Raw genomic sequence first — 19,850 nt, 5'->3', positions numbered from 1 at the left:
AGGAGATGGTAGTGAATGAAAGGCTGTACCCTGGATGGCTCTGCAGTGCCGTCAGGTTAATTTGGGGCTCTCAGCATGGTTCTTGATTGATGCCAAAGAACCACCAGCAACTGGACCAGTGGGGTACCCATTCTAACTACCAGTGATGAATGGGTCTGGGGGGATGGGGCAGCTCAGTGGCAGTATGGGGGAAGCTTGCCCTGTGGCTGCGTGTCCTGGGCCTGCTCTGTGGATACTTGGCACCACTCTCCAGAGGTCAATCCAGCTCTTGGCATCAGCGTTAACCAGAAGGGGGCTGGGGAGCGGATCTGTCCCCCTGCAGATGGTCCTTCCTTGCAGCGCTGTGATTCCCCTGCTCTCTGCCCCCATGCAGCACAAGCAGGAGGAGTTGGAAGGTGAGGGCTGGGAATACGCCTCTCTCTTTGGCTGGAAGTTCCACCTCAACTACCGCAAGACGGACACCTTCCGCCGCCGTCGCTGGAGGCGCCGCATGGAGCCGCTGGAGCGCACTGGAGCGGCTGCTGTCTTTGCCCTGGAGGGCACTTTGGTAGGTACCAGGGCAGGTTTTATTGCCAAGTCCTGGGGTTTCGGAAGGCGGTGGGTAGAAACGGGCTTGAGCCAGGAAATTCAGATCCAGATCCAAATTATTTGATAGATTGTGAGGCCGGATGGGACCGTTAGGGTCATCCGGTCTGACCTCCCGCAAACCACAGGCCAGAGAATTTTGCTCAGTGATTCCTAAAGCAAGCCAATAACGCCTGGCTGAGCTAGAGCAGATCTTTCAGAAGAACATCCAGTTTTGATGTGATGACTCCAAGCGATGGAGAACCCTGGCCCTTGGCAGCGGTTCCAGTGGTTAATCACCCACCCTGTTCCTTATTTCCAGTAAGAATATTTCCACTTCTCAGCCACTGGATCTTGGTCTGCCTTTGGCTGCTAGATTAAAGGCAGCTGCAGGGTGTGGGGTTAGCTCTGTCTGTACCAGCCCAACTCCAGTTGGCTCAACCAAGGTGCCACTCTCCTTTTGGCTCCTCCTGGTGTCGTGGGAACATGTGCTTCCCGATTCAGGCCTTTGCTGCTGCAACATGCACGATGAACACACAGGTGGGTCAGAGTCATCCTTGTCTCTCTGTGGAGTTACACCAGGCAGGGCTGGATTTAGCCTGGTGAGTCTGGTTGCCAGGCACAGGGGGACTGCTCAGCGGACTTGCTCAATGCACCTGTACGGGATAGTGAGAAAGGGAGCTGAAGAGGGCTCTCCAGCTGGGATGAAGGCAGTACAGCTCTTATCACCATGGCTTGGGAGAGGCTATCCCAGCAGAGCTGCTGCTTAAGGACTGTAAGGTTCAAGTCCCAGCTGCATGGGCAGTGAATCTGGCCATCGTCCAGGGCAGGAATCCCTCTCAGCTAGTTGAGTCTACTGTAGAATCTTGCCAAAGGCAACAAGGAAACCCAGATATTCTCCAGAATTATAAACTGCGCCTCCAACCTGCCTTGGTACTTAGACCTCAGGGTGCATCTCAGCCCTTTATTATTGATACAGGGTTCAGCCAGGATACTTGGATTCAAACCTGAACTTCCCCAGAGTTGGGCAGGGGTGGTGGTGTGGGCCCAGTCTCTAATGCAACACAGGCCCATACAGAAGGAGAAATTCAATAAACCACTGTAATATCAGACCCATCCCCCTAGGCTCAGAGACACATCTCCATCAGAGGAGCCGGCACAGGTGGCCCAGTCCATTTTGAATAGCTGTGAGTCCCACCTCGGAGCTCAGGCTTGCAAACAGCCTTGTTATCTGCTCTCTGGGCCCTTCTATTATTTGTTTAACTAATATGCTGGCTTTCTTTATATCTTGGATTTCATAATCGGTTGGCTTTTTCAATAGCTAAATGGGAAACAACCACTGCAGTACAAAGCCCCTATTATAGGGTTGTTTTTTTTCCCTTTGGATTTTTCTTTTTCATGCTACATTTTGTCCTTCCTTTTGTCTGACAGTTGAACTCGGTGGTAAATTCTAAACAACTTACTACATGGAATTTAATCATGTCAGGTTTTTTATGTTCACATCGACCCTGCGAGCTCTCCAGGTTTTTCCAGAGAGTAATCTTAACTGTTGCATGCCCTGAAGAGATGCACGCTCTGCATGCAGGCTCAGGAGTTAGGACTCCTGGGTTCTATTCCTAGTGCCGCTGCTCATGCTCTCTGACTCGGGGCCACTCACTTAATCCCTCTGAGTCTTGGTTTCTCCACTTATAGCACTGGTTTTCAAACTTTTTTCCTGGGGACCCAGCTGAAGAAAATTGTTGATGCCCGTGACCCAGTGGAGCAGGGGACAAGGGGTTTGAGGTGTGGGAAGGGCTCAGGGCTGGGGACGAGGGGTTTGAGGTGTGGGAGGGGCTCAGGGCTGGGGCAGAGGGTTGGGGTGCGAGAGGAGGTCAGGGCTCTGCGCTGGGGATGAGGGGTTTGGGGTGTGGGAGGGGCTCAGGGTTTGGGGGGACTCAGGGCTTGGGCAGGGAGTTGGGGGGCGGGTGGGTCAGGGCTCTGGGCTGGGGATGAGGGGTTTGGGGTGCAGGAAGGGGTTCCAGGTTTGGGGGGGCTCAGGGCTGGGGCAGGGGATTGGGGCTCGGACTTACCTCCGGTGGCTCCCAGTCAGCAGCACAGCCAGGGAGCACTACGGACCACGCTGCGCCCCAAAAGTGGCCAGCAGCAGGTCTGGCTCCTAGGCAGAGGCGCACTAGCGGCTCTGCACAACTCTCGCCCGTAGGCACCCCCCACAATTCCCATTGGCCGGTTGCTGGTCAATGGGAGTGTGGACCTGGTGCTCGGGGTGGGGGCAGTGCATGGAGCCCTGTCCCCGCCCTGCCTAGAAGCCGGGCCCACTGCGGGCTGCTTCTGGGGCACAGCGCGGTGTCGGAAAAGGTAGGTACTAGCCTGCCTTCGCTGGGCAGCACCGCCGACGGGACTTTTAATGTCCCGGTCAGCAGTGCGACCCAGTGCCTTCCATGCCGTAACCCAGTAGTGGGTCGCGACCCACAGTTTGAAAAACACTGCCGTAGAGGGCAGTGGTGTCACACACGCACAGGGGCAGTAAAGCATGATGGTCTGCCATTAAATTGCTTTGTGACCTTGGTCAGCTCCTTTCCCCTCTCTGTGCCTCAGTGTCCCCTTCAGCGCAATGGGGATACAGATATGGACATTCCTTTGTTGTGTTCAGGAGGGTTTCCTTAGAGATCGACCCAAGCTGCAGAATTTGGATCCAGTTTAGGTTTGGTGGCGGGGGAAGAATGCCCCATTTTTGTGCTCACTTTGAAGACCATAGTAGGGCGGGTTGGGAAACAGGTTCTCTGTCCGGAAAGATTTTGTGATTTCCAAATTTTCCCATCCAGAACTGAGAGTCTCACATGGGGTGGTCTCGATTTGTTAGCTCACCAGTCTTGCTCCGTCCCCCACTATTTGGCCACACCCAACTCTGCATTTGTCAAGTCCTTGTGAAGGAGTGACCCCTCCTGGCCAAGTTCTTGGTAGTCTGTCCCCGTTCGAATAACAGGGAAGCAGCAGATTCGTGGCGCCAGGAGGGTATAGCAATTTCCCCTCTCTTGGTATTAACACCTCCTCATCAGTTATTGGGAGTGGACCACATCCATCCTGACTGAATTGGCCTTGTTAACACTGGTTCTCCCTTCTCTTCATGTGTCAGTATATTTATGCCTGCATCTGTAATTTTCACTCCATGCATCTGAAGAAGTGGGGTTTTTACCCAGAAAAGCTTATGCCCAAATAAATCTGTTAGTCTTTAAGGTGCCACCAGACTCCTCATTGTTTTTGTGGATACAGACTAACATGGCTACCCCTCTGATACTTTTCTCCTAAATCACGCACTGAGTTAATGGCAGATTGGTGGCTAGAATCCAGTTCTCCTGCCTCCCTAAGGGACCCTCCACACAGGGCCTACACGAGCTGGGAGAATCCCCTTCTTGTAGGCTGTATTCTCCCTGCCTTTACTATTGTGGAAGTGTGCATCACTGCCCTTTTCTGGATAGAATCGGAGCTGCTCAATTTTGTGTCATAGGCTCTATACTGCTTGCAGTTTGATAAAGATTCTCCTTTAGCGTCATTGGCAGGATCCTGAACTTTTGAAGCAGCAGTTCTAGCCCCATTGTTGCACTGAAAAATGTGGGGTACAGCAAAGAGACAGCAGTGATCTCCCTGGATAGCTGTGGATTAAAATTAAAGCAAGAAAACAGAACTAGTTTCAGTGCATTTTATTATGGATGGATTTTACAGCCCCGTCTTTGATGTTCTGGGCAGGGGCGGCTCTACCAATTTTGCTGCCCCAAGCAGTTGCCGCCGAATTGCCGCCGCTGCATCAGCGGTGGAGCTGCAGCCGAATGGCCGCTGCGGGACAAGGACGGCCGCCCCATTCTGAATGCCGCCCCAAGCACCCGCTTGCAAAGCTGGTGCCTGGAGCCGGCCCTGGTTCTGGGTGCTTGCTAAACATCTGGGCAGGGGAAGCCCTTGCCTCGTAGAGCCTCGCAATCCACAGATAGACAGGGAGCCGAGAGGAGGCGAAGGAGAGCAACCGTGGGTAGCATGTCTCTAGGTCAGCTCAGTTCACTGTAAGCAGCATGGCAAAAGAGGGTCCTCTGTGTGTGTGTGTGTGTGTGTGTGCACTGCCATTGTAACTGTGCCGTGGAGTGAGTGTGTGTGTGTGTGCGTGTGCGTGCATGTGTGCGCACTGCCATTGTAACTGTGCCGTGGAGTGTGTGTGTTTGTGTGTGTGTGTGTGCGCACTGCCATTGTAACTGTGCCGTGGAGTGTGTGTGTGTGTGCGCGCGCGTGTGTGTACGCACTGCCATTGTAACTGTGCCGTGGAGTGTGTGTGTGTGTGTGCGCACTGCCATTGTAACTGTGCCATGGAGTGTGTGTGTGTGCGCACTGCCATTGTAACTGTGCCGTGGAGTGTGTGTGTGTGTGTGTGTGCGCACTGCAATTGTAACTGTGCCGTGGAGTGTGTGTGTGTGTGTGCGCACTGACATTGTAACTGTGCCGTGGAGTGTGTGTGTGTGTGTGTGTGTGCGTGTGTGTGTGCGCACTGCCATTGTAACTGTGCCGTGGAGTGTGTGTGTGTGTGTGTGCGCACTGCCATTGTAACTGTGCTGTGGAGTGTGTGTGTGTGTGTGCGTGTGCACTGCCATTGTAACTGTGCCGTGGAGTGTGTGTGTGTGTGCGCGTGTGTGTGCGCACTGCCATTGTAACTGTGCCGTGGAGTGTGTGTGTGTGCGCACTGCCATTGTAACTGTGCCGTGGAGTGTGTGTGTGTGTGCGTGTGCGCACACTGCCATTGTAACAGTGCCGTGGAGTGTGTGTGTGTGTGCGTGTGCGCACACTGCCATTGTAACTGTGCTGTGGAGTGTGTGTGTGTGTGTGCGTGTGTGTGCGCACTGCCATTGTAACTGTGCCGTGGAGTGTGTGTGTGTGTGCGTGTGCGCACTGCCATTGTAACTGTGCCGTGGAGTGTGTGTGTGTGCGCGTGTGTGTGTGCACTGCCATTGTAACTGTGCCGTGGAGTGTGTGTGTGTGTGTGTGCGCACTGCCATTGTAACTGTGCCGTGGAGTGTGTGTGTGTGTGCGTGTGCGCACACTGCCATTGTAACTGTGCTGTGGAGTGTGTGTGTGTGTGCGTGTGTGTGTGCGCACTGCCATTGTAACTGTGCCGTGGAGTGTGTGTGTGTGCGCACTACCATTGTAACTGTGCCGTGGGGAGTGTGTGTGGGTGTGTGTGTGCGCGCACTGCCATTGTAATTGTGCCGTGGGGAGTGTGTGTGTGTGTGTGTGCGCGCACTGCCATTGTAACTGTGCCGTGGGGAGTGTGTGTGTGTGCGTGTGTGTGCGCACTGCCATTGTAACTGTGCCGTGGAGTGTGTGTGTGTGTGTGTGTGCGTGCGCACTGCCATTGTAACTGTGCCGTGGGGAGTGTGTGTGCGCGTGTGTGTGTGCGTGCGCGCACTGCCATTGTAACTGTGCCGTGGAGTGTGTGTGTGTGTGTGCGTGTGTGCACACTGCCATTGTAACTGTGCCGTGGAGTGTGTGCGTGTGTGTGCGTGTGCGCACACTGCCATTGTAACTGTGCCATGGAGTGTGTGTGTGTGTGTGTGCGCGCACGCACTGCCATTGTAACTGTGCCGTGGAGTGTGTGTGTGCACGCACTGCCATTGTAACTGTGCCGTGGGGAGTGTGTGTGTGTGTGTGTGTGTGTGCGCACTGCCATTGTAACTGTGCCGTGGGGAGTGTGTGTGCGCGTGCCCCAGTATAACTGTGCTGCAGTGTTTCTGTGTGTGTGTGTGCTGCCACGGTGCTGTGCGTTGGGGTGTATGCGTGTGTGTGTCTGTGCTGCCGTTGTAATTGTGTGTTGGATGTGTTTGTGCATGCGCGCCAATGTAACTGAGTCTTCAGTGCTACGTGTGGTGCGGTTGGAGTGTGTCCGTCCGCTGCCATTGTGACTGGGCGTGTGTATATGTGTGCACTGCCATTGTAACGGTGTGGGGGGGGTTTGCGAAGCCATGGTAATTGTGCGTTTGGGGTGCGTGTGGGCGCAGCTGTTGTGACTGCATTGGGGGGGGGTGCCAATGCCAGTGTGCAGTTGGAGCGTGAGTATGCTCACCATTGTCACTGAGTTTGCGGGCAGGGGGTTCACATGGCGTTGTAACTGCACCTTGCTGCTCCCCAATCAACCTTCTCCTGTTTCCCCTTTCCCCAGCGGGAGGCAGGGCTTAGACATCTAGCTGCGTTTCTTTCGGTCTCATTTCAACCCCCAGCAGCCCTCCCTGCCTGATTGCTGAAGTTTTATGAGGGCTTTACCAGCCGCACAAAGGTCCTGGTTTCAGATTCATTAGCCTGTAAATAAAATGGGTCTGCCTAAATGCCGGCTACTGTGCTGGGGGTGCGGGAATCAACAGAGAGGGCTGCTCTGGGGTGACGGTACTGTGTCGTAGACGCAACCCCCCTGCCCCACCACCGCTGCTCAGCTTGGGTCAAGCAGGCCCAGCTGGAGGCACGTAAGGTCTGAGTCTCAAAGCCGATGCGCGCCCTCAGCTCCCCCTGACTGCGGCTGGGATGGTGGGTGGTGGGAAAGTCTTCAAATCAGGCCTCAAAGTTGGGCTTCCGGAGACCAAGGTGCCCAAAGTTAGAACAGGGACCCATGCCCCGTGATTCCTGCATCAAGCCCCTACCTTCTGGCTGAGCTACAGGACATCTCTTAGAAAGACATCCAGTCTTGACTTGGGCTCCAAGTGATGGACAAACATCACGTCTCTATGTAAGCCATTCCAGGGTTGCTTCCTAGACTCCGTCATGATCTAGAGGCAATCTCATTCCTCCAGAGTTCCTGTTTGCAGCGGGGAAGCACCAGCTCCTTGTGCGGCTGGGTTGTGTGTATTTGGCTGGGACCCCCTTGAGGGCGAGAAGAGTGGGCACGGTCACACTGTCGGATCTGAACTATTCTGCGAATGCTGTGAAGAGCCCAGCAGGTGAATTATACCCCAGCTATGGGTCTGGCTCAGAGACAGGCCTAATAGCTCAAAGCAAACTCTCAAAGTCTTTGGGCTCAGCTCTCTGAATTCCCATCTGCAGTAGGTCATTCTGGTTTGCCTTTATGCCCTCATAGTTTGGGGTTAGTGGCCACATTTTCTGTGGTTACTTGGGTTTTTTTGCAGATTGCTTTATAAATGATCTTGCCATACTTTATGGTTTTGCAGATTCATGCCTTTTCCAGCACTCCTCACTAACTGGGTCTCATTCCTGCATGACTTATGTGTTTTCCAGGATGCTCTGTGCCACAATAATACCTTATATTTATAAAGTGTCTTCCATCCGGAAAGCTCAGAGCCCCTGGGTGCTTTAGGGTTCATTCCCCTGCCTCTCAAATGCAGCTATCTCTGGGGAGGAATACGGATGATGTCATGCCAGGAGGCATCAGTGTCATCACCATGAAGTGGGGTTGTAGTATTTGCCTCCTACAGCAAAAAGCCAAATGTAGACAGCCCTACTCCAGGAGGATCAACTTCTGGACCAAAATCAACCAGACAGAATTCCTGCTGTAGCTTTTCTGTGCCAAACTGAGGAAACAAGTCTGCATATGTTTGAAGGGGAAAGACCGCGAGTAGAAAGAGGGATTTAGCATAATACAGCAGAGAATAAATAAGAGTAATGGGGTAAATTTAAAGGAAGAAAAGGAAAGCTTAGGTGGAATATTAGGAAGACTCTGAAGGCGGCGAGATGTTGTAGGCTTTGGAACAGTCTCCCCAAGAGAAATTTTGGAAGCTTCATTTTTTTAAACCACCCTGGACAGAACATTAGTAAATGCACCGTGGAAAGCATCCACAATGCGCAGGGCTGGATGACCTTGTAGATCTTTTCCCGCTCTGATTTCTGTGGTTTCTTCACCTGGTCAGAGGGGTCCCTGTTGTAAAACGAAAGGCAAAAATACAACAGGAGGAGGAAGCCAGAACGGGGAACTGAACTTGGCTCCTCTACAGGGCACTGCCAAGTGTTAGGATGGTCCAAAGCCCATTGGAGCCAAGAGGCTATAGCTGCTGGGCCAGCAGTGGAGATGCATCTGCTAACTTTGGGTTTACCCTGGCTGCCTGCCAGTGTTGGAGCTGGGAAGGCACTTGACTATAGTGCCTCTCGAAGGCCCTTCTGCCTGTTCCATCAAATTCCCGCTACCTGCTGGGTTCTTTGCGCCATGCTTCTGTGCCCTGCTGTGGTTGTGGTGTAGCTTCCCCGAGACGGTCAAATTATGGAGCGTCATGTTGTTGCAGGGAAACTGAAGCCCAGTGAGCACTGAAGTGCAAAGGGGAACGAAACAAGCCAGCACCCGGCACAGATTTACTGAACTATTTACAAGGGTTGTTTTCCAACAGGAAGATCATACCAAACATGACCAGAAGGAATTTGTCTTTGATACAAGAATGTGTGTATGCTACTTTGGGGTTTCTGGGCCACAGTCTTCACTGCTCTAGCTGATTTGTGCGTCACTTTGGCCCGTTACCACCATGTCTGCCTTGGTGAACTGTATAATCATCTGCATCATCATTGAAACCACATTAAACACCAGGGCTGGGACCGCAAAGGGGACTAAGAGAGATTGGTTCCCAATTGGTGTTGGAATTCAATCGGAGCTGGCAGCTGTCTTCCTTAGGCTCCTGTGGGAAATTCTAACACAATGGTGGGTGCTGAATTCCTCAGCCTCATGGCACCACACTGGCCATACTCAGCATGTTGGAGGATCAGGAGCAACCCGGTCCTTGGTCCTGGAGATGTTCACCTCAGGTCACTGGTTTTAATCCCTGCCTGCTTTGTGGTGACCCAAAGCCACAAGTAGCTACCAGGTGACCTCACTCCATTTCCTAGCAGCTTCTGCCTCCAAAACCCCTCAGCTGCAGCTGGTAATAACTGGCTGACTTAGCCAAAAGCACATGCTTTGAATGGGCCTCTGAGACGCACGAGCTGTCTTCCCATGGCAGGGCATATGGTAGAGCCATGCTGGCCGGGACAGTGAGGAAAACGCACCAGCGAGAGGTCTCCAGGGCTGAGAATCCTGCTTTCAGAAAGGCCATTAATTGTACTGTGTGCAAAAGAGCTCAGGGAACAACTCTGAACAAGCTGCCTTCCCTACATGTTTGCCAGCGAATGCATGTTTCAAGGCTGCTTTGACAAACCAGCCATGCCGTTTCCTGCTGTTTCATGGCAGTTCCATCTCTGGGAGAAAAGAAAAAAAGAATTCCCCTTCGATCCAGACACTAATGGTGTGAACAGGCAATGGTGCGGTTAGTGGACCAGGTTCTTAGCACGGAGCCAGGCAGGATGTGTCAAGGGAGCAACCCCTGTGTGTGATGGTAGAGGGTCAATCAGCCGGGCTGGTTAGCTCCTTCCTACTTCTCCAGTCTGCTTCTAGAGATCTGTGTCCATAGGTTACCCGGCCAACTGGAAATTATGCTGAGTTCTCAGTTCATATAGAGCCTGGGAGTTAATGGGATCTGTGCATTTGAGCTCACTGGGAACAGGACTGGCCCTGTACATGGCTCTCAGCTGTGGGCAGTGATCCTAATCCTGATTCCGATCAGACAAGTTCGCCACTGAAGTCAGGAGGCAGTGAGCAAAGGCGGGAAGGGGGGCCCAGCTGGTTTCATCCTTGGGAGTTTCTAGCTTATTCTTTCAGTGGGTGGGGCAGGTTTGGGGAGTGTGTGTGGTCCCCATAGCCTGCCAAACCCATGAGTTCCAGGCAGATCTCAGGGTGGAAGAGGGGGCATCAGCAGGAGGAAAGTGGCATCTGCATAACAGAAATTGCCAGTGATTGATAGAAACCAAACCAGTCTCAGGATTTTAATGCTACTGTGCTTCTCCCCACACAGCCCCCTGGGCCTGCACTGTCTGCTTGGGGTGCGGCTCGCTTGTTGGTGAAACCACATTAGTACAAGAGACAGACGGATGATGGGCACAGGAGGCATGCGCAGTAAGACAGAGCCCACACCGCTCTGCTCTCTCCAGGTCACTGTGCAGCTTCTGTTTTGCCTCCTGCTCCAGCCTTGGTGCCCGGTTAATTTACTCTGCAGAACGACCCCTCGGTGAAAGGCAAGAAGCTGCCACGCAGGGCACTGAATAGCGCCCAGGGCCTTTGCCCCAGGTAGCCTAATCCAGACCCACACTGGGTGACTGCCTGCAGGAAGTGCCTCTGCTTGTAGACGGCAGCTGCTCTGCCTTCGGGATGAAAGCAGCTCCATGGGTGACCTGGCAGCGGTGCCCTGGCCACTACTGGCCGCCGGGCCATGGCTCGAGAGCCTGAGGCCTGTGAAAGGCCAGGCAGCCGTTGCTGAGCCCGGGAGTAGCCACGGCAACTCCATCTCCCTCCGCCTCATGCTGAGGAGGGAAACATGCCTCATTACGCTAGAAGGTAGGGAGAGCCAGATTGTATCCTCACTAATGTGCTTTCCTTGGATCCTCTCTCTCTCTGTGTAACACACACACACACGTTTCTATGCACAGCCTCCGATTTCACACCTACACACCCATCCAAACCACTTCCGATGGCCATTAACGAGAGGTGCAGGCCGCTCTGCCTCTGCGCCCGCTCAGACTCGTGCTGGGGCTAGCGGCCCCGGCCACACACAGGGTGCTGTTGGCCAGAGCCGGGCCGCATGCACCCGCTGTAGGGACTATTTCATCACGTGGTGCTGGCTTCTGGCTGCCCTGGCACTCGCCTGCCGCCAGTTGGCTGACAGACGGAGGGCTCCCGTTGGGCCTGTCACATGGCTGCCTCCGATGCTGCCTCCCACTCTCGCAAAGCACTGATCCATCTTCCCGCCGATGGACTCGCCTGTGGCGGTTCAGTGATGAGACAGAACACAGCTTTATGCAAGCAAACAGGCTGGTCAGCGGAGATGGGCTGTTCCGCCCCTCCGCCTTCCACCTTCTCCTTTTATTATATTTCTCCCCCTAAGCATTACACACTGCTACACAAAGGAATGTATGACGTTGATTCATATGCTTAGTTACCATCCTCTATCTACTACAATCCTGGTTCTCAGGCCTTGAGCCCAGGCTAAAAAAGCCTCCCACAGTTGCTGTCCAAACAATCAAGTTCTCATGGTTCATATCTAGCCCTTGTCCTTGGATAGAGCAATGTGTGCATTGCTTCTAGGAAACAGTCAGGGTGTGCCCCGCCTGCTTCCAGGTGGAATAGCTAAACATTAACCCTTCACTCGCCCCTCTGCTTTCCACTCCACAAGGGGCTCTTTTCTGGGGGGCCTGGCCTGCTTTCCCAGCAGTTCTCAGGAGCCCTCCCTACAGCCACCCGTGTCTTGGGACGAGGTCCCCTCAACCACCTCAGGAACAGGACATTCTGCCAAGGCCTTAGACAAATACATTCGCACAGCGCAGGCAGAGCCAGCTGTTTCCTTAAGAGGCAAAACTTTCCCTCCTTTGGGCCACTCTGCTCGCTGGGACAATCCCTTATGAGACCTCCTGGCCCATATATTACTCATTAATCCAGTACCTCCAGCTGTGACACGGGGAGGTGCCTGCTTCAATCTCTGGTGGGGTGGGAAAGAGGGCAGCTGCCCCATAAGCTTCTTCTGCTAAGAGAACACTTGCCCAGAGTGGCCAAGGCCCTCAATTGGCCATCTTGGCCGACTCACCAGTGTGTTATACGAGTAATGATACATGCCGTTCACTTGGGCTTGTTGTTGTCTGCGGGGATGATGGACAGTCGGGGGACTGGGGACCATTTGCCTCTTTACCTGTTTTTCTGTGCATCGTCCACGCCTAAGCCTTAAAGGAAATTCAGAGAGGATGACACGCTTTCAGCAGCACTTTACTGGGCAACTGATAGCTGCTGATACAGGATCATTTCCCGCTAACTGCCCTGAACCAGCTCCCATTGCGAGCTCCAGCAAGGGTCCGGGAATTCAGAGATGGAAAAGGCCAACGGGCTAATTCCAGTCCTTCTCTCCCTAGCCAATGCAGGATTGTTCCCTACAGGGCATTCTCCTGAACCACTCTCCAATCGAGTTATAAAGGTCTGAAGCAATGGGGCTTCAGGGTTGACAGGAGTGTGACCTGCAATAAAGCTGGAGGGTCAGGCCCTTGAATTTAGTGATGGAAAAGGCCTGGTGGGTCCTACCCAATGCTGTTCCCTGCCTCAGGCCAGTATAGCATTGTTCCATACAGAACTACAGTATATTCTTCAGTGTTTCTGTTATGATGTTGTCATATCATATGATAACACACTTTCCATTCCACTAGTATCTCTTGGAGGGTGTTAAACAGCAGCTACTAATGTTAGACATTTTAAAATCCGCAGATCTGTTTAATTTGTTCCCAAGAGTTTTAGAAGAGCTGGCGTAGGTACTCACTGGACTGTTAATGCTGATTTTCAATAAGTCTTAGAGCACGAGGGAAGTTCCAGAAGACTGGAAGAAAGTTAATGTTGTGCCAATATTTAAAGAGGGTAAACAGAGTGACCCGGGTAGTTATAGGCCTGTCAGTCTGACCTCAATCTCAGACCAGATAATGGAGTGGCTGATAATGGGCATGATTAATAACGAATTAAAGGAGGGTAATATAATTAATGCCAATCAACATGGGTTTATATAAAATAGATCCTGTCAAACGACCTTGATACCTTTTTCTGATTAGATTACAAGTTTGGTGTGTCATGGTTCAGAGCAGCAGCACCTGTATTCCCCCTCTGTCATCCAGCCAGGGGATCCATTTTCAGGCTTCTGGTTCCTCAGCCATCACCTTTCCTGGGTGGAGACACGTGTCTTTCTCCCTCCTAACCAGGGTTTTTTCAGGCTGCACAGTTCCCTGCCTACACTACGAATTTCCCAGCAACACAGACTGCCTCAGCTGCTCGGGTTTGCCGTCCTTCCTCAGAGGGTAATAATAACCTAGTTACCCACAGTTAAGTTACCACACCGCTCTTTCTAAGCAAGCACATTCATTCTCAAGGGTGTCTTGCCATTGGATCAGGCCCATGGATGTGTCCCTTCTCTGAGCCACACCAAACCCTCCTCCCTGTGTTGGGATACAGGGGTCCTCTTTTGCCATTGGCACAGAGCTTGCCCTTCCTGCGTGGGCTCCCCAGTCCCCCCTGCCCTGGTGCAGACCTTGCCTGCTACGTCCCTGGAACAGAGTAGGGCCGGGGGCAGATTCTGTTCCCCGGCGTGAACGCGCAACAGCGCTGTGTGGATTGGGAACTTTTGCAGCGTCTAGCTTTCGAACAGCAGGACACGTGCCAGGCCATCCTGCATGTTTGGTGAAAAGGTCATAAAAATAGCTGTGGAACTATTCAGCTCCCAGCAAATTCCTTAGACACAGGCTGGGGCTTTGCGTTTTTCTCCACGCTAAGGAAACCTAGCTGGGAGGCTGGGGAGGAGGGGTTGAGAGAGATGGGGGTGGGGGGTAAAAGGGAAAGAAAAGGAGGTAAGCTTTTAAAAACTCTGCATGACTTAATTATTGTAAATAAGTTGCACCGCAAACCCCAGCGCTTGATCTGCAGACAATGCCCTGGAGCTTTTGGGAAAGAAGAAAGGGCTCTGCAGACCACCTAAGTTCTTTGACGCATTTTTGGGCCCGGGCGCCCCATGGCTCTGGAAAATCCATCTCAGCCCTATTTTCAAATATCTCCCTCCCGTCTTTCCCAAACATTTGATAATTGGAAATATTTAAGGATCTGATTGATGCTAGCCAGGAAGTTATCTTTATGCACCTTTTCCTGCAACTAAATATTTCAAGTCACATATGGCAATTAGGAGGTGATAAAGGGCTGGTGCGCGCATGCAAAAACAAGAAGAGGAAAAAGCATTGGCCCAGGTTAGGCAAGGATCCTTTCAAGCAGCGAGTGGAGTATTTCACTGCATTTGACACCATCTGTATCACCATTAACAAAATTCATACTCCATTAATTTTATTCACAAGGGGACTTAGTGCAACACTTTAACTACCCGTGCTGTGAGATCGTTCAAACAGAACAATGCGACTGAAGGGCCGCTTACGTGCATTGCTTTTTTTCTGGGTTGTACAATAACATTGTGATGCACCGGGCTCTGATGGATGGGGTCAGAACTGCTCATCTGTGTGTCAGAGGCCTTATACTGCCATCTGCGATTTTCTGTTTGCTCAAGGGTTGGGGCCGGTGCTCCAGAAATAAGAGAATCTGGGTTCTATCCCTGCTTTAGCTGTCAAGTTCGACGTGATTGCAGTGTGCAGGATAGTGACATGCAGGAAGTCAGAGAGGCAGCATGGTCCAGGGGCTAAGGTGTTGGATTGCATCTCAATAGACCTGGGATCTGTTCCTGGCTCTGACGCTGGCTTGCTCTGGGACCCTGAGCAAGTCATTTTCCTTCCTACCTCTGGTCTATTTAGGTTGTAAGCTGTTGGGGCAATGACACTTTCTTACTATGCGCCTATGTAGTGTCTAGCAGAGTGAGGTCCTGACCTGAGGTGAGGCCCCTAAGCAGTGCTACCCTAAATTATAGCAATGAAGCCGTAGGTATGTCACCAGCTGGTTACAAATGTTAACTTTGGGTCAGCTGGTTTGGGTGAGATTTGAACCAACAACAAGGTTGTTTGGAGGTTTGACTCAATTCTGTTCATTATATTTTCTCATTTTCATACATCTTCATGTTTCATTGTCTCCGATGAGGCGGGAAGCAGAAATCCTTGGAGAAATGCTATTCTCTTGGTTCACCAACCCCAATCTAAGCCACAAAGCACCAGAAACCTGATGAGAAAACTTATTTGGGTGAGAGAGATTCCAGCCTGATTTCTAGAGTAAAGAAGTTTCTGGGTAGAGTCAAATAAGCAGACAGACTTTGGTCAGCACCACCCATCTGGAGCCCGCCCCCCAAACCTACTCCTGCACCCCAACCCCCAGCCCCAGGTTGTAACCCCCTCCCGTACCCTAACTCCCTCCCAGAGCCTGCACCTCAACCCCCTGCCCCAGCCCTGAACCCCCTCCCAGAGCCTGCACCTTCTCCCACACCCCAACCCCCTGCCCCAGCCCTGAGACCCCTCCCACATCCAAACTCCCTCCTGGAGCCTGCACCTCCTCCCACACCCCAACTCCCTGCCCCAGCCCGGACCCCCCCTCCTGCACTCTGAACTCCTCATTTCTGGCCCCACCGCAGAGCCTGCACCCCCAGCCAGAGCCTTTACCCCTTCCTGCACACCAACCCCTGCCGCAGCCCAGTGAAAGTGAGTGAGGGTGGGGGACAGCAAGCGATGGAGGGGAGGGGGGATGGAGTGAGTCGGGGCGGGATAGGGTAAGGGTGTTTGGTTTTGTGCAATTAGAAAATTGGCAACCCTACTTCTTAGATGTCTATATTTATACTTAGCTATATTAAAACAAATATTGTTTCCTTGCACCCAGCTTACCAAGTGATCAGATCACTCTGTATCACTAACATGTCCTTCCCACTATTTACCACTTCCCCAATTTTTGTGTCCTCTGCAAACTCTATCAGTGATGATTTCATGTTCTCTTCCAGATCATTGCTAAACATGTTAAATGGTGTAGGGACAAGAACGAATCCCTGGGGGACGCCATTAGAAACACACCTCCTTGATGATGATTCCCCGTTTACAATTCATTTTGAGTCTAAATCTATTGTGTCAATGCTGTTACCGTTATCAACCAAACTTTGTAATTTCATCAGAAAAACATAGCAAGTTAGTTTGACAGGATCTGTTTTCCATACAGCCGTGTTGATTAGCATGAATTATATTACCTTCCTTTAGTTCTTCATTAATCAAGTCCTATGTCAATTGCTCTATTAGATGGTCTGGTGCATAGAGCAGTAGCCTAGCAGTTGGGAGACCTGGGTTTAAGTCCTTGTTTCTCCTCAGTCTTTCTCGGTGCAAGTTGCTTAGCTTCTCTGTGTGACAGTAAAATGAGATTAAGAGCACTGCCTTACCTCATGGAGAGGTTAAATACCTTAAAAATAATGAAGCACTAAGATACTGCCTTAAGGAGGGGCGGTACCTGAGATAGATGGGATCTAGGCTAGACTGCTCATTTCTCAGCACATGGCCCATTTAGACTGTAAGGTCTTCTGGGCAGCGGCTGTCCTTGTTTTATGTCACGGACCGTCACGTCCAACTGGAGCCATCCCTTGGGTGTGGCGAATTGGGGAGACTGCCCTGTGCTCTGGGGGGCCTCGCACTTCTATAAAGTTGTGAGGAGGTAGGCGGGGAGGCAGGCAGGTGAGGAGGCGAATGGGGAGGTGAGCGGCTAGCGGCAGGTGGGCGAGGGGGGGACGAGGAGGAGCCCCCCACCAAAACCTCCCCCTCTCCCAGCACCTTCTGCCCGCCAGCGGGCCCCACTGATCAGCACCTCTGCTTCCCTCTCAGCGCCTACCGCCTGCCGTGGATCAGATGTTTCGTGGTGTCAGGAGGTGCTGGGGAGCGGAGAGGAGCGAGGGCCAAGCATGCTCAGGGGAGGGGGTGGAACTGCGGGGGGAGGTAAGAGGCAGGGTGGGGCAAGAGCGGGAAGGGGTGGGGCAGAGTCCGCGTGGGAAAAAGCAGGGTAGGGGTGGGGCCTTGGGGGAAGTGGTGGAGTGGGGGTGGGGCCTGGGCTGAGCCAGTGGGGAGCCCCCCCCACACCCCGGCAGATTAGAAACTCAGTGCCTATGTCCCAGGCCCTGCACCCCCCTTGGGATGGCCCTGCGTCCAAAAGAGGGTTATTCAAAAGCTGGGCTCTGCAGGACTCATGTTACGTCTATTTCTCCTTCAGGGGGGCGTGACAGACGACAAGAGCGATGATGGAAAATCGGTTTCGACCTTGAGCTTCGGTGTAAACAGACCCACCATCTCCTGCATATTTGACTGTAAGTCATCTAGGATGTAGGGGTGAAATTCCCAAGGCCCAGGCACCACCTGAGATCCAGTGAAGCCCAGAAGGTGCCTGGGGTTTGTGCTTGTCTCTCTGCACAGGGGTGAATTTCACCCTAGGTGTAAATACCCCAGTTTACCTCACGTCCATTCCCCAGTACCTGAAGGTTCAGCTCATTTCCATCCTGAGCAGAGCAACGCAGCAGTCTCGACTGGGCCTTGACATAGGTGTGCTCAACATGCTGGTGTATCACGTTTGTCTAAATGAGACCCTCTTTCCATGGTGTACAATATTGAGGTGCGGATGGCAATTTTTGTTTTTGTGGGTTTTTTTGCCACTGACGAAAGCCTTGTAATATCTGCTCCCTGGGGGCTCACCCGCTGTCGGGATGAGTCGAGGCACCAGAGAAAGCAGACCAAAAGGAAGAGGCTGGGATTGAATGTAGATTTGTTTATATAAGGGCTAATAAGACCAGGATCCGCATTTTAAAAAGGTGCCTAGGGCCAGGTCTACACTACACTGGCACAGCTATGTCAGTCAGGGGTGTTAAAAACCCCACTCACACTCTGGTGACATAGATTCCAGGAAATCTCAACCCCAATTATGTCAACAGAAGAGTGCTTCTGTCAGCGCAGATAATGTCCCTCAGTGTGGTGGGGGTATTCTGCTGGCAGAAAAACTCTTTCTGTCAGCATACACTGTGTGTGCACTAGGGGGCTCTGCTGGTGTAGCTGTTAGCATTTGTAGTATAGATGAGGCTAGATATTCATCATGACAGCAAGACTTCCAAGGGAGGTTGTTGAATCCCCATCGTCGAAGGTTTTAAAGAACAGATTAGACAAACAGCTGTCAGGCATGGTTTAGGTTTACTTGGTCCTGCCTCAGCACAGGAGGCTGGGCTAGATGACTCCTTGAGGTTCCTTCCAGCCCGACATTTCTATGCTTCTGTGATCCTAAAGCTTGCTGTGAAGATGCTGAAAGTGGATCTAGGTGGGAAACTGGGAAAAATTTTGAGATTTCAAAAAAGTTTCCTGTCAGCTGAACGTGAGCTCCTAGTGCAACGCTGTGACCAAAGGGCCAACGCAATCCTTGGGTGTGTAAACAGGGAATCTTGTGTAGAAGTAGAGTGATTATATTACCTCTGTATTTGGCAACTGCTGCTGGCATCCTGTGTCCAGCTCTGGTGCCCACAACTAAAGGGTGTCGATGAACTGGAAAGAGTTCAGAGAAGAGTCACGCGAATGATTAAAGGATTAGAAACATGCCTTATGGTGATAGACTCAAAGAGCTCAAACTATTTAGCTTAATAAAGAGAAGGTTACGGGGTGAGTTGATCACACTCTATAAGTTCCTGCATGGGTAGCAAATATTTAACAGTGGGCTCTTCAAGTCTAGCAGACAAAGGTCTAACATGGTCCAATGGCTGGAAGTTGAAGCTAGACAAATTTCAGACTGGAAATAAGATGTAAATTTATAACTTTGAGGGAAATAAACAAGTTGGAACAGCTTACCAAGAGGCCTTTGAGTCTATGAATCTATGAACATCTGCCGAGTTGTTCAGTGAAGTGCTGCTATGGTGCCCCCTACTGGAAGTTCACGACAGATCCTCTGCCACACAGGGGTCCTGTGCCTGGAAGGACGTTTTTGTTCGGTGAAAAAGCTGGGAACAGCAAAGGGAATGCGGATCGGGGTGCAACCTATGCCATTATATCCACAGCTAGGTGGATGCACCGACTCGCAAGATGTGTGCGATGTGTAGCTAACTCTGAGGCCTTAGGGTAGAGGATCCCTCTATGGAGCACCTCCTTCTGCTCCCTGCAGGTACCCCGCCCAGCTCCTAAGGCAAGTTTTGCCCCAGTAAGTGTATGGTCCACTGGGACAGTGCAGGGAGCTGGTGCATTTCCCATGCGATTGTAGTGGGACCAAAAAAATGGTTTTCACAACTCAAAGGCTAGACTAGACCATTCACCAGGTAATATACAATAGGCAGGCCAGATTCTGCTCTGGTGTAAATCTGGAGTAACTCCATTGCTGTGGATGGTGCTACTCTTGATTGGCTTCCTTAGGCCCAAGACATGACACCCTGGATCCAAGGAAACATTCAAGCCCCTTGTGTAATTATCACAGATTTTCCAGCACTTCAGCGGTGCAGAACTGAATGCTTTTTTCTCCCCCTGTTTCTCAATAAAGATGGAAGCAGATACCACCTGCGTTGCTACATATACCAAGCTCGGGATCTGATCGCCATGGACAAGGACAGTTTTTCAGGTAAGCACAGATGCTCGTATGGGCACACAATTTAATTCCAAGTTAGCACGGTAGCTTAGACCAGGGATCCATAAGGCAGCCTTCAGTGCTCTATGGGTAATTGTTGGTACAGATTGAAATAAAAGGGGGTTTGTGCTGCTGTGCAACAGAAGATAGATGCAGGAGGTTTTCCCAAGGAAACAGGAGTGAG

At 51.8% G+C, this 19,850-nt stretch overlaps 1 protein-coding gene across 2 annotated transcripts in view; it reads left to right on the top strand.

The window, feature by feature from the left end:
- DYSF (dysferlin) overlaps positions 1-19,850 on the top strand; it is a gene marked incomplete at its 5' end in the record, with an annotated part of 306,191 nt that overhangs the window by 162,901 nt on the left and 123,440 nt on the right. For both annotated transcript variants that reach the window (XM_084626184.1, XM_084626183.1), the window contains 3 exons: positions 374-547; positions 17,294-17,387; positions 19,583-19,660. In XM_084626184.1, coding sequence (XP_084482310.1) covers positions 374-547; positions 17,294-17,387; positions 19,583-19,660 — 346 coding nt within the window. The remainder of the gene's footprint in view (positions 1-373; positions 548-17,293; positions 17,388-19,582; positions 19,661-19,850) is intronic.

Source organism: Lepidochelys olivacea (assembly GCF_965140295.1).
Source record: "Lepidochelys olivacea isolate rLepOli2 genome assembly, chromosome: 4".
Classification (NCBI taxonomy): domain Eukaryota; kingdom Metazoa; phylum Chordata; order Testudines; family Cheloniidae; genus Lepidochelys; species Lepidochelys olivacea.
Note: the sequence above shows the minus strand (reverse complement) of the source record. Positions and strands in the feature narration are given on the sequence as shown.